The 13,362-nt window shown below is 39.6% G+C and overlaps 1 protein-coding gene across 1 annotated transcript in view; it reads left to right on the top strand.

The window, feature by feature from the left end:
- thada (THADA armadillo repeat containing) overlaps positions 1–13,362 on the top strand; it is a 113,476-nt gene that overhangs the window by 25,822 nt on the left and 74,292 nt on the right. Inside the window, exons 24-26 of the mRNA XM_088934345.1 lie at positions 2,404–2,536; positions 6,524–6,646; positions 9,972–10,094. Of these exons, the coding sequence (XP_088790471.1) occupies positions 2,404–2,536; positions 6,524–6,646; positions 9,972–10,094 (379 nt within the window). The remainder of the gene's footprint in view (positions 1–2,403; positions 2,537–6,523; positions 6,647–9,971; positions 10,095–13,362) is intronic.

The following is a 13,362-nucleotide window of genomic DNA, read 5'->3' on the forward strand; positions in this document are numbered from 1 at the left end:
CGCCTTTGCAAGCATGGTCAAGGATGATTTGAGGTGGGTGTTTTGGTGGCAGAGAGGTCACATTGTTTGCAGTCCCAAATGCCAATGTAACTAATAGCATCAAAAAGCTCCTGTAAAGAGATGTGGAAAGTGAAAGGAACCAGTCTGCAGTATTGACAGTTGGTGCAGTTGGTGCTGATGTTTACATGTCTGAGACAAGAACCCAAAATTAATTGCCTTTGTACAAGTTCTTTTTGACTTTTACAACATTCTTTAGTGGACTAGTTCTGGACTAGGGTTGTGCATTTTGTTAACGTCTGAGTTTAATAGGAACCTGAATGTCCTATCAGACCTTTTCATGTCTATAACTTGTAAAGCCAACGCTGAGACTTAATTCTTTCTAATTAAAATATTACTAGTGTTTTTTAACATTGTCAATTCTTTCTAGAAAACCACACTTTTCCTTCAAAGGTAGTTTTGAAAGGATTCCAGCTGAAGGCCTGAATTGTTTAGCTTTATAGGGCATCCATCATAGCTGATCATTAACATGAGCAAAATATAATCAAAAGAGTTACATACAGAGTGATTACAATTACTGGATACTGCTGTAAAAGCTGACCTATTAATAAACCCCAGTACAAGCTGTAATTTATGTAGGTCAGCTGCAAAGAGGAAAATTACTCAGGTGTATATTAAAAAGGCCACACTGCGTTTGCACTGTGACGTTTTCGATTACATATTAATAGAGAGGATGTGTGACTTCAGTCCTGTTATTTAAATATTTACAGACCACACACTGAAATCTCTGGTCACTGTGCTATCAGGGAATTTATTATTATAAGAAACAGTAAGCATTTGAAGTGCTGGAGCAGTTAAAACAGTGTTTTACTAGAGATTAGTCTGCAGTGCTGGTCGACAGATTTTCACTGCAGGTGCTGAAAGGAGAGACTCTTTATATCCTAAGATGATGTTAGGGTATCCACAGATGATAGAAAATACACAGCAACAGTGGAACATGCATGGTGTGATGTCAGATGCTGGTATTTCCAGGAACACATTTAGAACATGAGAGGGGCCCATTTTGGCCATTTTCTTCATTTGGTTCTTAGGTTAATAGGTGCGATGAATCATGCCCTACCTGGGAACTACAGGATGTGCTGTTCTTCTGAAAACAATTTCTCTTTCACAGGAACAGATAAGAGATTTCTTTTATGGTGGTGGGTGCAGCACAGCCTTGACCACAGAGTTCAAAGGAAGTTATGGCTGTATGCCATTTTGTTACCTTCAGTTGCTACATCTCGCTCTTGTTCTCAGAGACTTGAAAGGTGTCTCTGTGTGCACGTTTCTGGAGCTATCTTTGTTAGAATGGTGTGCAGTGATTTAGATGGAATTGACTTCTTTGCCCCTCCCACCCTCTTTTTCATTACCTTCCCACCAAACTAACAGCTTCTTTCAGGTTTTCCTGTATTTCTTGATTTGGTCATTTCAGAAGTGATTAGAATTCATTTGACAAAACCTTTGCATTATCTGGCTTCGTACAGCTTTAAAGTCAGTGGAGAATAAAAAAAAAGAATAAATACAGCCCAGTGGTAGAAAATTGAGGTATTTAAAGCCTTTGTTTTTCAGAAGAGTCATCCTGAAATGCTTAAGAGTTGCATAACAGCTTAGTTACGGGGTGCTAATTATGAGTCTTTTATGTTGAGCTCTGCAGGATTTTGTTTGAGTTGTGGGAGTGCTACCCAGCTATGTGGTTGAAGCCTATACCCTGGCTTCTTTCAAAAACTGACTGATTGAGATCCTTGGACCAATGGACCACTTAACTACCAAATGGGCTGAATGGTCTCCTCTCATTTGTAACCTTTGTTCTTATGTTTACCACTCTGTTCCCCATTGCAGGCTGGGTTCTGACTGCCTGGTCCTGCAGGAGAGCAAGAATGTCTAGCAGCCATACTGTGTACAAGCTAATAGAAGGAGAGCCTTTGATATGGACTTTTACCTGGCTATCCATTCTCTCATAAAACAATGCTTCTTTTATAATATAAAGCCAAGTTCCTTGAATAATGAATTATTTGCTTTTCCCAGAGCATGGCCTGCTTTGATTGTTAGCTGCAGTTAACCAGTCCTGCTTTTGCAGTAACGAATCAAGGTCTAAGGCTACTGTAACTTGCATGGATCTGTCATTGATTTGTACAATTATGCTGTCAAACAGAGTCTTAGAAACAAACTTAAATTTCCCATTACAGTAAAGGTAAAGGTCTTTTTAGGAAAGCACCATAAACAAGAATTTCAGCCTCTCCTATTCTTTGTTAGACTAAGGAAAGGTTGCTTTGGATATCAAAATGCTAAGCTGCTGAGTTTGACAGCTGTGCTTCATTGCTTTCCTGATGATGTGTGGTGAGAGCTGCCCTGTCTGTACTTGCCCAGGAGTCCAGGCAGGGCCCTGCAGCAGCTGCCTGGCCGCTGGCTGTCGGAGGTTCTGGAGGAGGTGAGGTCCAGCGGCCCCACGTCCAAGCTGTGTGCCACACGTCGCAGCGCAGGCATCCCTTTCTACATACAGGTAAGGGACCCCAGCCTGCCTGCCCCTAGTTCTGTGGGCTGCTGTCAGCAGCTGTCTGTTTGTGGGAAGCTCTGCAGTTGTGAGGCCTCTGCTACTGTACATCCCGTCTGAACTGCTTAACCCCCGTGAGGTAATACAGCTATTCGAGAAGTATGGAATCGCTGTTTCAGTGATTAACAACCCAAAACAACAAGACAATTGTTCATAATTTGCCTGTACTTAATTAAAGGGAATTTGCGGCTCTGGGATGTAAGTCTCAGAGACATGATTTCTTGCCAGGGGGTGCCAGGCAGGTAGTGCTGGAAAACAAAGAGAGACGAAACAGTCTGCAGGCTGTCCTTGTGGTGTGCCACCCATTCTGTGCTGATTGTATTATTAACATAATCTCCTTTGCGTTTCATAAAGGAATAAAGCAAACCTTTATTCTCACAGCATGAATGCTTTTGAGAAATTGAGTTTTGTAGTGTTCTTCTTTGACAGTGAACTTTTGTCAAACACTGTTCCCCAGCCCCAGTATCAATACTCTCTACTGATAGAAAGCCAGTGGTAACCTCGGTAGCACTGGCATTTAAACTGAATCAGATTTTACCTCTTGAATTCCTCAGTGTTTCAAAAACCCTTAAGGTGTATACATGCATTCAGTATTTCAAAAAGATTTTTACAGATTTTTTTAATATTTAGATAGCAGTCAACAGTACAGGACAGTTATTCTGCCTGAGAAACAAAATGAAAAACAGGCTAATTAAAGCAGAGTAACAGATAAATATGCCTTGGGAAAGGTACATAGGGAAATTTATAAGATTCAGGAATGCATTATATTCCTGACTGTGTATTTGTAAAAGTGGAACAAAATTAGGCATCTGGCAAGTAAGGTTAGCAAAAACTACAGTTTTTCAGGTCAGGAAAATCTTACTAGGCATGTCACCAAAACGTTCTGTTAGTGGAGTGGGTTCAATGTTAGTTCACTACATTACTTTTGGTTCTCAGCATTACTGCAGAGTTTTAAATATCAAAGTCCAGAGGGGAGCCAGCCTGGGGCAGGCCCAAAAACGTGCACAAATAAAGAAGGGGCTTGCTTACACCTGTTACGTGTTATATCCATATCCAGAAAGATTTTAGCTAATTCAGTCATGGATAAATGAATGGGATGTAGTGTTTTAAACTGTGTCAATGTATGTCTAGCACAAATGAAGGATAAATGAATACAGAATCATGCCTTCTTCCACTCCTCTCCCGAACAGCTGTGTTCCAGATCGGATTCCCGTAAAACTTTAATTGTGGAAAGGGATGAGGCCTAAAAGGTGAAAATGGTGTCTTGACAATTCTGAAATCCAGATCCAATATTTGCTCAATACTGCAAATATTGGCTAACCTGTACTAAAATGGGAGGTCTGGTGGTGGCAATCCTTCTGAAAAATTTGGTCTGTTCAAGGAGAAAATCTTTATGAATGTAGGGTGAGCTCTTGCACCAGATAAGTTACATTATTTAATCAAATGAGTTAAAGTAGTATTTTGGGAGGAACTGCATGATCATCTTAGCAGAGTTAATTTGATAATAAAGGTAGTGTGGACCACCGTGTGAAATTCTGTTTAGGTATATTTGAGTAATGGCGTACATTTGGTTTAAAAGGGGGATCTTTATAAGAATGTGTTCCCATATTTCCATTGAATGGAAAATGTTATGAATATATTGTTAAAAATGAAAACATTGTATAATTTATAGCTATAGAATTAGTAAGAACAATTTGTTCATGTTTAAATTAATATTCCATCTCGAGAATTCTCCAAATTTCTTTAATATTAGAAAAAATATAGGGTGTGAAGGTTGAGGGTCAGCAACAAACATTTGTATACAGAGAGATTTTCTTTTCCTTACTCTCCCTGACCACACTGTCCACCTCCTATGGACAATACCAAAGGTAAAACATACATGAGAGAGAAGCCAACCCTATTGTGCCTTGATGGAGAGGAAAATATATAAAGAATGTGTTGTATGAATATAGCCCTAGGCTGAATAAGAGAGCATCTTAATCTAATGAAATAAATCAAATCTTGTTTTTTTATTAATTGAAGAGCATAAAACCACTCATTGCACTCAAAAGACCTCTCAAAATCAAATGAGTCTAAAACGTAAGGACTGGATGACGAAGAGGGAGTATTGATAAAATGAAATAGTAAATGTTCAAAGAAGCAATGTCTATATTTTATAAAACCACTCTGCCCTAAAGAAATTAAAGATTGTAAGACTAGCTCAAGATGAATGTCCAGCTCCTTTGCCAGAATTTTAACATCCACCTTGAGAAGTGAAATAGGACAGTATGAGCTGTAATCAAGGGGGATCCTGTTATTTTTAATAAGGGGTTTTAACCGCAGTGTCCAGGCCAAATTTCCCCCTGGCCTCCTTATTATCTCCATCTATGAATTAGCTTCATTACTCAGTTCTCCACCCCACTGATAGCGGACGTGTGGTGAGCATACTGGTGCACTTTGGCTGCCATTGGATCATTCTAGGCCTACATATTGCTGGTTGTGAAAGGAAGTCCCTGTTATATAGTTACAGTATATAATTTATAACTGTTGTTATAATAAAAATGCCTTACACTTACATAACAAATTTCTGGACACTCCAATCCACTGACTTGTATGTTAATTGTTATATTATGTTACAATACTCCCTTAAATATAGAACCTTTTGAAAAACATAGTGGTACAGATTGAGAGGGAAAAAGATTCTGAGAGAATTTTCTTAGGATCTATTGATAACCATGTCAGGAATAGCTAACTTGCCACACTACATACATTTAGTAGTTTAAATAATTTGCTCATGCATATAAGCCTTATCCAGGTGAGCTTTAGATCTGAGCCAGATAAAGGAATAGTAACATCCTGGAGGGTGTCAATTAAAGAAGGTCATTAGCAGATTCAAATTTCTGGAGAGAAAAAGAAAATAATTTGAGTAAGTCTGTATCCTGGTTGTCAATGGGCATAGCACTGGATGGAATACAGATTTGGTTAATTAGAGGGGAAGAAGCTGATTGTTTTATCTGAGAATTGTACTGGTCTTTTCACCATGGTCAATTATGGTCATATATTCAATATGATTACTTTATCAACCAGATTCCTCCTGTAAGCCTGTATTTCTTTGTTCTTGTTTGGTGTAGGAGATTCAGATTTCTGATCTGTCTTCTCAGCGAGACTCCCTGCATGGTACTTGTTCAAGTGGGAGTTGTTTAAGATCGTATGAAGACAAGGTTCCAGGAGTATAGTTCATATAATAAAAGAGGCATATCTGAGCATGAATGAATTGCACAAAATTGTAATAATCAGAAACCTCATACTCATACTCAGGTCACTGAAGGTAGGATAGGTTTTAAAGAAAAACAAATTTGGGTTTAAAATGATTAAAATAACCTCCTAAAATGAACTCAAAAGAGTTAATATATGAAAAATATACTTAGTAATAATCTGACTATAATGCAAATAACTTTGGAAACAGTGTTTTTCAGTCTGTTATGCAACAAGAACATTTAAGGTTGTTGTCTCAGCTTGAGATTCTTCTTTCTTAGAAATCTGGAAGTGGTGGGGAGGAACACTTTCCTTTTGGCAGCAATTGGACTCAGAATGATTTAATATGATTCTAAAATGCATATTTGTGACTATAGCCCAAAGATTTATATGTCATGTCTGAGACCTCCCCACAATGTGTGTGTGTGTTTTAAACAAGATTGGATTTAAATTTGATTTTTCTTGTTGTGCAGAAATATCTTTGGTACGTTAGATTGATTTAATTTGATAAGTTCAGTTTAATGTTAAAAAATTATGCACAGTAAAGTGACTTGCAAGAAAAATATCTACAGTTTTAATATTTCAAAGAAAAACATCCATCTGTTCTTTTAACTTAACTCTTTACATCAAACATTTTACATTTAAATCATTTATAACTGTTCTATAATGATGTCCTGATGTCGTTTCTCTCGCTCTGCTCAGGCCCTACTGTCCTCCGAGCCCAAGTCCTCCAGCTGTAGCCTCTTGAGGATGACCATGAAGGAGCTGACTGCACTGGCCCTGTCCATGCAGGACAATCCCACTGATGGCAGCTCTGTCCCTCAGGTAGTACTTCCTTGTGTTTCTGCTCCCCACTGGTTCCAGGTCTGTTTAAACATCTGCAGATCTTAACCTGTTTCTCCTCAGAGGTCTAAAGACCCAAACCTGCTATGATATATCACTCTGCTCTCCTCCCCACTGAGAGCTGGTGTGTGGGGAGTGTACTGGCGCACTATGGCTGCCGTCTCATCATCCAGGTGGGGCTGCACATTGGTGGTGGTGGAGGGGAGTCCCCATTACCTGTAAAGCGCTTTGAGTGGAGTGTCCAGAAAAGTGTATAAGTGTAAGCAGTTATTATTATTATTATTATTATTATTATTATTATTATTATTATTACTATTATAAGATTTAACCTAATTTAATTAAAACATAAGGAATGATGGTCAGATAAGAAAGACTATAGCTTTGTGCTAAAAAAGGAATGGGTAGAACTTCATCCTAGTAAAAGCAAAGTAAAATAATCAGTTGGTGCCTCACTATCAAAAAAAAGCTGTGAAATGTTTATTTAAATTTTTCCTTGTATCGCATACCCCTGTACTCTTTGGATTGTATCCCTTATTTTTGAAGAAATGAGACCACACTTGGTAAGATTATTTAAAATCCTGGAAGGTGCGGACAAAATCTAAGACTTACTTCATGACTAGTAAACAAGGTGATGAAAAGATGAAACAAGGATCTGTGGAGATAAGAGAATGTGTATTTAGGACTGAAAACAAGTGTCATTACTTACACAAAGAGATGAGTAACAGATAGATTAGATTCTTTGGATAATCAAGCTTCAGGCAAATTAATAATAAAGAATGCCCTCCTCTCATTTTTGATCATCTTATTTTGCTTTAATCTAATGAGGTACTGTGATACAGAATTTAAGTGAAACAAAGAAGATATCTGTCCTTGGATTTCATTGGCTTTTGTAGTGGGTTTGTCTGTTTCTCTGACTCTGCTGTCTTTACGTTAGCATCATTAATATCTCTTAAGAGCACCAATGAAGAGCTTGTTTAAAATAAAACTTGCATAAAAAAGAGTTCCACATTTACAAAAGGCCAAATGTAGGGTGTAGATAACTGTATTGGTTTAATTTTAAAAAAATCAGACCTCTTGTTTGCAGTGTAATTTTTAGCCACCTTTGTGTTGTTTTTAGAGGCCATTGTGGTCAAGCCCACAGGAAGTCTGTGAGGAAGTTTAGGCTCTCCGGAGAACTGATATTACTGTAAATTCTGTCTAATATCTGGAACAGACATGCTAAATCTTTAGTGTACAGTAATAGTAGCCTAATATCCTAAATATCAAGTTCATTTTAGTACTCTCCAGCTCCATTATTATCTTTCCATCCATAAACAACATTCCTACTTTTGTAACTGACAGCAGCATCACCATCTTGTTGTCTGCTCTTGTCAGTGGTTGGAGCTGATCAGTTCGTGGATGGGAAAATTCTTAAGGAAAGTTGTTGCTGTAAAAATTGTTACTAGACCAGTAGGTGGCACACTTATCTCAAAACTGGAAATTCCAGGCTAGTGACACAGAATGGTGAAGTGTCACTGTGTTGTATGAGAAGCTATTCCTTGGATGAAACTGTTCATAAGGGATGCAAAACCTGGTGTCCCAACTAATTTCCCCTCTAAGTTTACATAGACAATTAAAATTTCTTAGTAGTTCAGGTGGGTAGCTGTGTCAGCATGCGTAGGCTGCAAAGGAACAAGTAATAGGTTTATTCCATGCTGAAAAGAGAAGAAAGAAAACACAACGTTTCGGCTGTGGAGTCTTCTTCAGGTGTGACACCAGAAGAAGGCACCTGAAGAAGGCTCCACAGCCAAAATGTTGTGTTTTCTTTCTTCTCTTTTCAGCATGGAATAAAGCTATTACTTGTTCCTTAAAATTTCTTAGTATTATTACATAGTGGACTACATTAAGATACAAAAGGCCTGTGCTGCCACAGCACTGGTATTTTCCCCACACCTCACAGGAGTGCTGGAAGGCTCGTTCACTTCTGTGGACAAAGAATAAGTGGTTTGTTTTCTCAAACAGTCTCTGAAACATTTTTTCAGTCCGAGCAAGTCTACAGAATAATGTTGTAATGCTATAACTGTAACTAAAATTAAATCAAATATTGGCCTATGTTTCTAATTAGGGAGTTGCATAACAGCTAGGCACCCACCCAAACTGCGAGCCTGTGGCATTGCAGACTTAACCTCCAATATTCTTCTTTCGATCTTAATACACCACGTCAGCTGTGAGAATTACTCCCTTATGACTTGCTTCTTTGAAAATATAGTTTTTGTTTTTCCTGGAAATTCTGTGCATAGAAACCCTAGGGTTCTCAGTCTATTGTGATTATCCTGGTGTATCTGAATCACTTCTTTTGACTGGAGTGAGTGTTGTGCTGTGAAGTGGAGCAGGTGGACAGTGAGGTCATTTGTGTTGGGTCCAGTCTACAGGGACATGATTTTGGAAAGTACCTTGGTGTCCACATTGGTTTTAATCATAGAGTTGTAATTTTAAGACCATCAAACAAGATGGCTTGGCTGAATTATAGCCTTCCCATTCACTAATGGAAGCCTGGGTTCTAAACCCCAATGAGCTTGGCAGCTTCACACTTGCCCCTGCTGGGCATCATGTTCATTTTGCTTTGGGTCCCCTTGGAGTGGGTTTTGATGTGAAAGACTGGGAATTGAAGTAACTAACATGGCAGATCTTCTGGCCTGCCTGTGAGGGTGTGGATGAGGCACAAAGCCTTGCAAGCAAATCTCCATGTAGTGCTGTGGGACCCTTTAAAGGAAGCAGATGCTAGACTGAAGTGTCCGAGCGATACTTTGTCATAGCAGAGCACGAAGACTTAAAACCCCATCCGAAAAACTTTAAGGAATTTTTTCCTGTGAAAGATTCAGAACATTTCACATTCGAAACATTTCAACTTTTTCAGAGCCAGTTCTATTTATAAAAATAAATGCTAAATTCTCACGATTGGATGGATGCCAGTTTTCCAAATTCACCAATCATCTCCCTGCTGAGAAAAAAGGTCAAAAAACTATTTCAATGAATAGGGATGCTGTATGGGATTGCAGATCCTTTGCACTGTGAGAAGCCTTGGTCAGTATATTATCTATACTTTTCTTTTGGCTATAATGGAGGGCTCTCTTCAGTAATGATTGTAAGTAAAAGGCTGGTCCTTGTTCAGGAAGTGGTGCCGGGACAGCTTAGCATTTTTTTTATCTGCCTTGTGCTATATTGTATCCAGAAGGTCGTGAAGTATTAAGATAAGAAATTCTGAATGCCTCCCTCCATTTTAAGATCTTATGAATTGAAATGTTTTTTTCTGCCTGTTTTCTTTCAGGTTCACTCTCTCAACATTTTAAGGGCTTTATTCAGGGACACGCGATTAAGCGAAAACATTGTCCCATATGTGGCGGAAGGAGTGCAGGCTGCCATCCTCGGCTTCACATCTCCGGTCTGGGCTGTGAGTGTTCCCTTTATACATTCTCTGTGCATTACTGTCATCTTTATCAAACACACATGGGGACTGGAGCCCCTCCAAGCCCCACTGCATCATCCAGCAGCCTGGAACTGAGCGTCACCTCCCTCTCTTTCCACTTCGTACAGGAAGCACAAAACACGTACACTCAACACAGGGCTATAAAATATCAGGTCAGTGCTAGCGCATTTGTTGGATTAAAAAGAAGTCCTTAAAAAAAAAGTATCTGATTTCACACACTGTTAACACGTCTTTGTGTGTGAGGTCTAGGTTTCAGTCCTGCATTTGTGGGCACAATCTTTGGAAAAAAAATGTTGATTATTAAGCAACATTAATCTGGCTGTCCGCTCTCTGGCCTCTGGTGTGAGAATGAGGGGGCTGATGTGTGGTAGGTGCTCAGGGGCAGCACGTCCGGGCAGGGGAATTCCGAGCCTGGCAGCTTTGATCTGTTATTCAATACGGGTGCTGGGTTTCATAGCAGTCAGGCCACTGCTCAGCCCTAACAAGTTATAATACTGCTCCCATCCCAAGGGGCTCATACTGTATCATGCCTCCTTCTGGATCTGCTTGCGAGGGCTGCAAATTATAATGAGGCAGAGCTCAGGTAGTTAGTAGAGAAAGGTTTTCAGATCAAGGGCCTCACAGTGTGAATCAGTCCTATTCTGCAATTTTTAACCAAGCATTCCCTTTGTTAATTGTTAATGCTCTAAAGTCAGCACTAATGGACTGCGAGTGGCAGTGAATTTAGGAATGAAGTATTGCTAGTGGTCACAAAGGGTCACAGGGATCTTCTTTGCTCGTTATTTTTAAATATGGACACGTATCGCTAACCCAGCTGAAATGTGCCAGCTGGACAAGTATCCTTCACTGACATCACTGCAATCCTTCTGGGCCCCAGAATATAGCAAAATTCACTGTCTGCCAGAAAGCAGAGAGAGTCCCTGGGTGTCAAATACCAACTTTACCCTGGATCTGAGCTAACTGTGCCCCGTGCTTTGGGAAATCCTGTTCAAAGTCATATAGTTATGTGCCCCACGCTCGAACCTGTAACATCTGGAGCAATAGAGATCAAGTTTTTCTGCATTTTGAGCCATTTGGGATCATCTTGCAGGGGTATTTTCGCTGGTTCTGCACACAGCACATCTCCTTTTACAGCACTGTCTTGAGCCTTGTTAGTCTTGGGAAAAGAGAAGGCTATGAAGGGACCCGATACAAGCAATCAAAATCCTCGAAGGATTGACAGAATCAACGCAGTGGATTTCTTCAGGATGGAAAGTGAAACACGAACCAGAGGGCACATCTGGCAACTGTGTGGAAGTGCATTTAAAATGGAGCACAGGAGGCAAAACACAAAGTGTTGTGGGAGTCTGGAAGAAACTACCCAGCCATATTGTTGATGCTTATACCCTGGTTTCTTTCAATAAATGGCTGAATTAGATTCTTGGATTCATTTAACTGGTAACTCACAAATGGACTAGATAGGCAGAATGGCCTCCTCCCATTTGTAACCTTTCTTATCTCCATTTGTTTTTAAGACCCAAGACTTTTTTTTTACGTAGAGTGCCGCTGAGTGAGATGGTGAGTTTTTTTTTTCAGAGCTAGAACTAAAAGTTCTGTTGTCTGGGAATCTCCCATGTTTTGTGTGTTGTATTCACTTCCACTGTTGATCCTCAGTGACTTTTTGAACCTTCAGCTCTATGATAAAGGAACTTCTAAAGGTACTTTGGGAGATAAGGGCAAGCCTGGCCTCATACATTTCACTAGACATGCCTTTCAGTTGTAGATATCCAAAACAACGAATGCCCATGTAAAGAACTGTAAGTAGTAATCACAGAAACTGCACAGCAGAAGGACAGTATGAGCAGTTAATACCAGCATTTTTTCCATTCAGAACTGGCAGCTTCCAAAGTACTGAATGGAACATTTGCAGGCAATTAATTATCCAGCTCTTATGTAATGTGAACTGGCCCTTACTGGGAGCTTAATCAGCCACACCCCATCTTAATTAGGCACATCCCCATGTCCTTAGGCCAAGGTGTAACCCTTAAACAACTCGGAGAAAGCTCCAGTTACCGTATAATAACATTTGTTTTTATACAGTATATTATTTTGGAATGTTTCATTTAAACTTTGCTTTGGAAATTAGCTCCGATTAAACCACATTTGCTGATTTGTAGTCATGCTATGTGGAGGAATAAACAGACATGCACGCTGCCCTGCATCTAGACGCAAAAACGCCTCCTGGGAAAACTGGCAAACTGGCTAGATAATCAGGATCACTGGGCTCTTTTATACTGAAGACCAGAGTTCACTATGAGCTCAGACTAACTAACGTAGGAGTGACAGGAACAGAGACCAGGGGAGTGCCAGCTGTATAATGACTGAATACTTCTTAATGCAAAATTGCATGCTCATAAGTGCTCATTAAATCTATGGCCACCAAAATAACATCCCCATTTCTAATAAAACGTGTATATACTGTAGATAAACTGAGTTGTTCTAAACATGTGAATGAAGAATTGTAGGTGACTTGAGAAATCTATGTGTATATTACTTAAATTAAGAGGAAATTTGTGAAGGCAAAGTCATCCCAACTGCGTCTTCTATTGACCAGAGTGTCTTTTCTCGGTTACTGTGCTTTAGTGTTCATCCTCTGCCCAGTTCAGCTGACAGTCGTGTTTCTGTTGCCAGATTTAACAAAGACTCTTTCTTGCCTGATGCCTTGATGGCACAACCAAGGAAGAGATCCCCTCAACCTCTAGACGACAACAGAATCACCCTCTGTTCTCTACACGCAGAAGAACACTGCGCCCCGCTAGCAAATGATCAGAGACTGTGTCTGGTTGTGGAGAACACAGCCCTGCATCCAGCTGGGGAAGATAACTGGAAAAAAAAATTATTTTAGTCTGAGCATTTTTGTAGTACCGTTCAATCCACATTTTGATCTAATTGTTGGATGCTGTCCCTTCAACCCAAAGATTCATATCGTATCTCATAAGAAAATCAGGGAATGTAATAGAAACTTGGAAAAAGTAGATGCTGATAGACACATTGGTGTTTTTTTGGGCAGTAGTTGGAGATAAAGCTTTGCAGTTTCCTATAGGTTATTCACCTGCATCTATGAACTCTCTGCCTGGTATCTTTTCTCTGTTCTTTTTCAACTTTCCTTTCTTTATGCCATAAGGAGCAGACAGCACTAGGACAGAACTTCCTGTACCTAAAGAGATGGCCTAGACATCACAGTACCTTCAAT

This window comes from Atractosteus spatula, chromosome 15 (assembly GCF_055471065.1).
Source record: "Atractosteus spatula isolate fAtrSpa1 chromosome 15, fAtrSpa1.hap1, whole genome shotgun sequence".
NCBI classification, from domain to species: Eukaryota; Metazoa; Chordata; class Actinopteri; order Semionotiformes; family Lepisosteidae; genus Atractosteus; species Atractosteus spatula.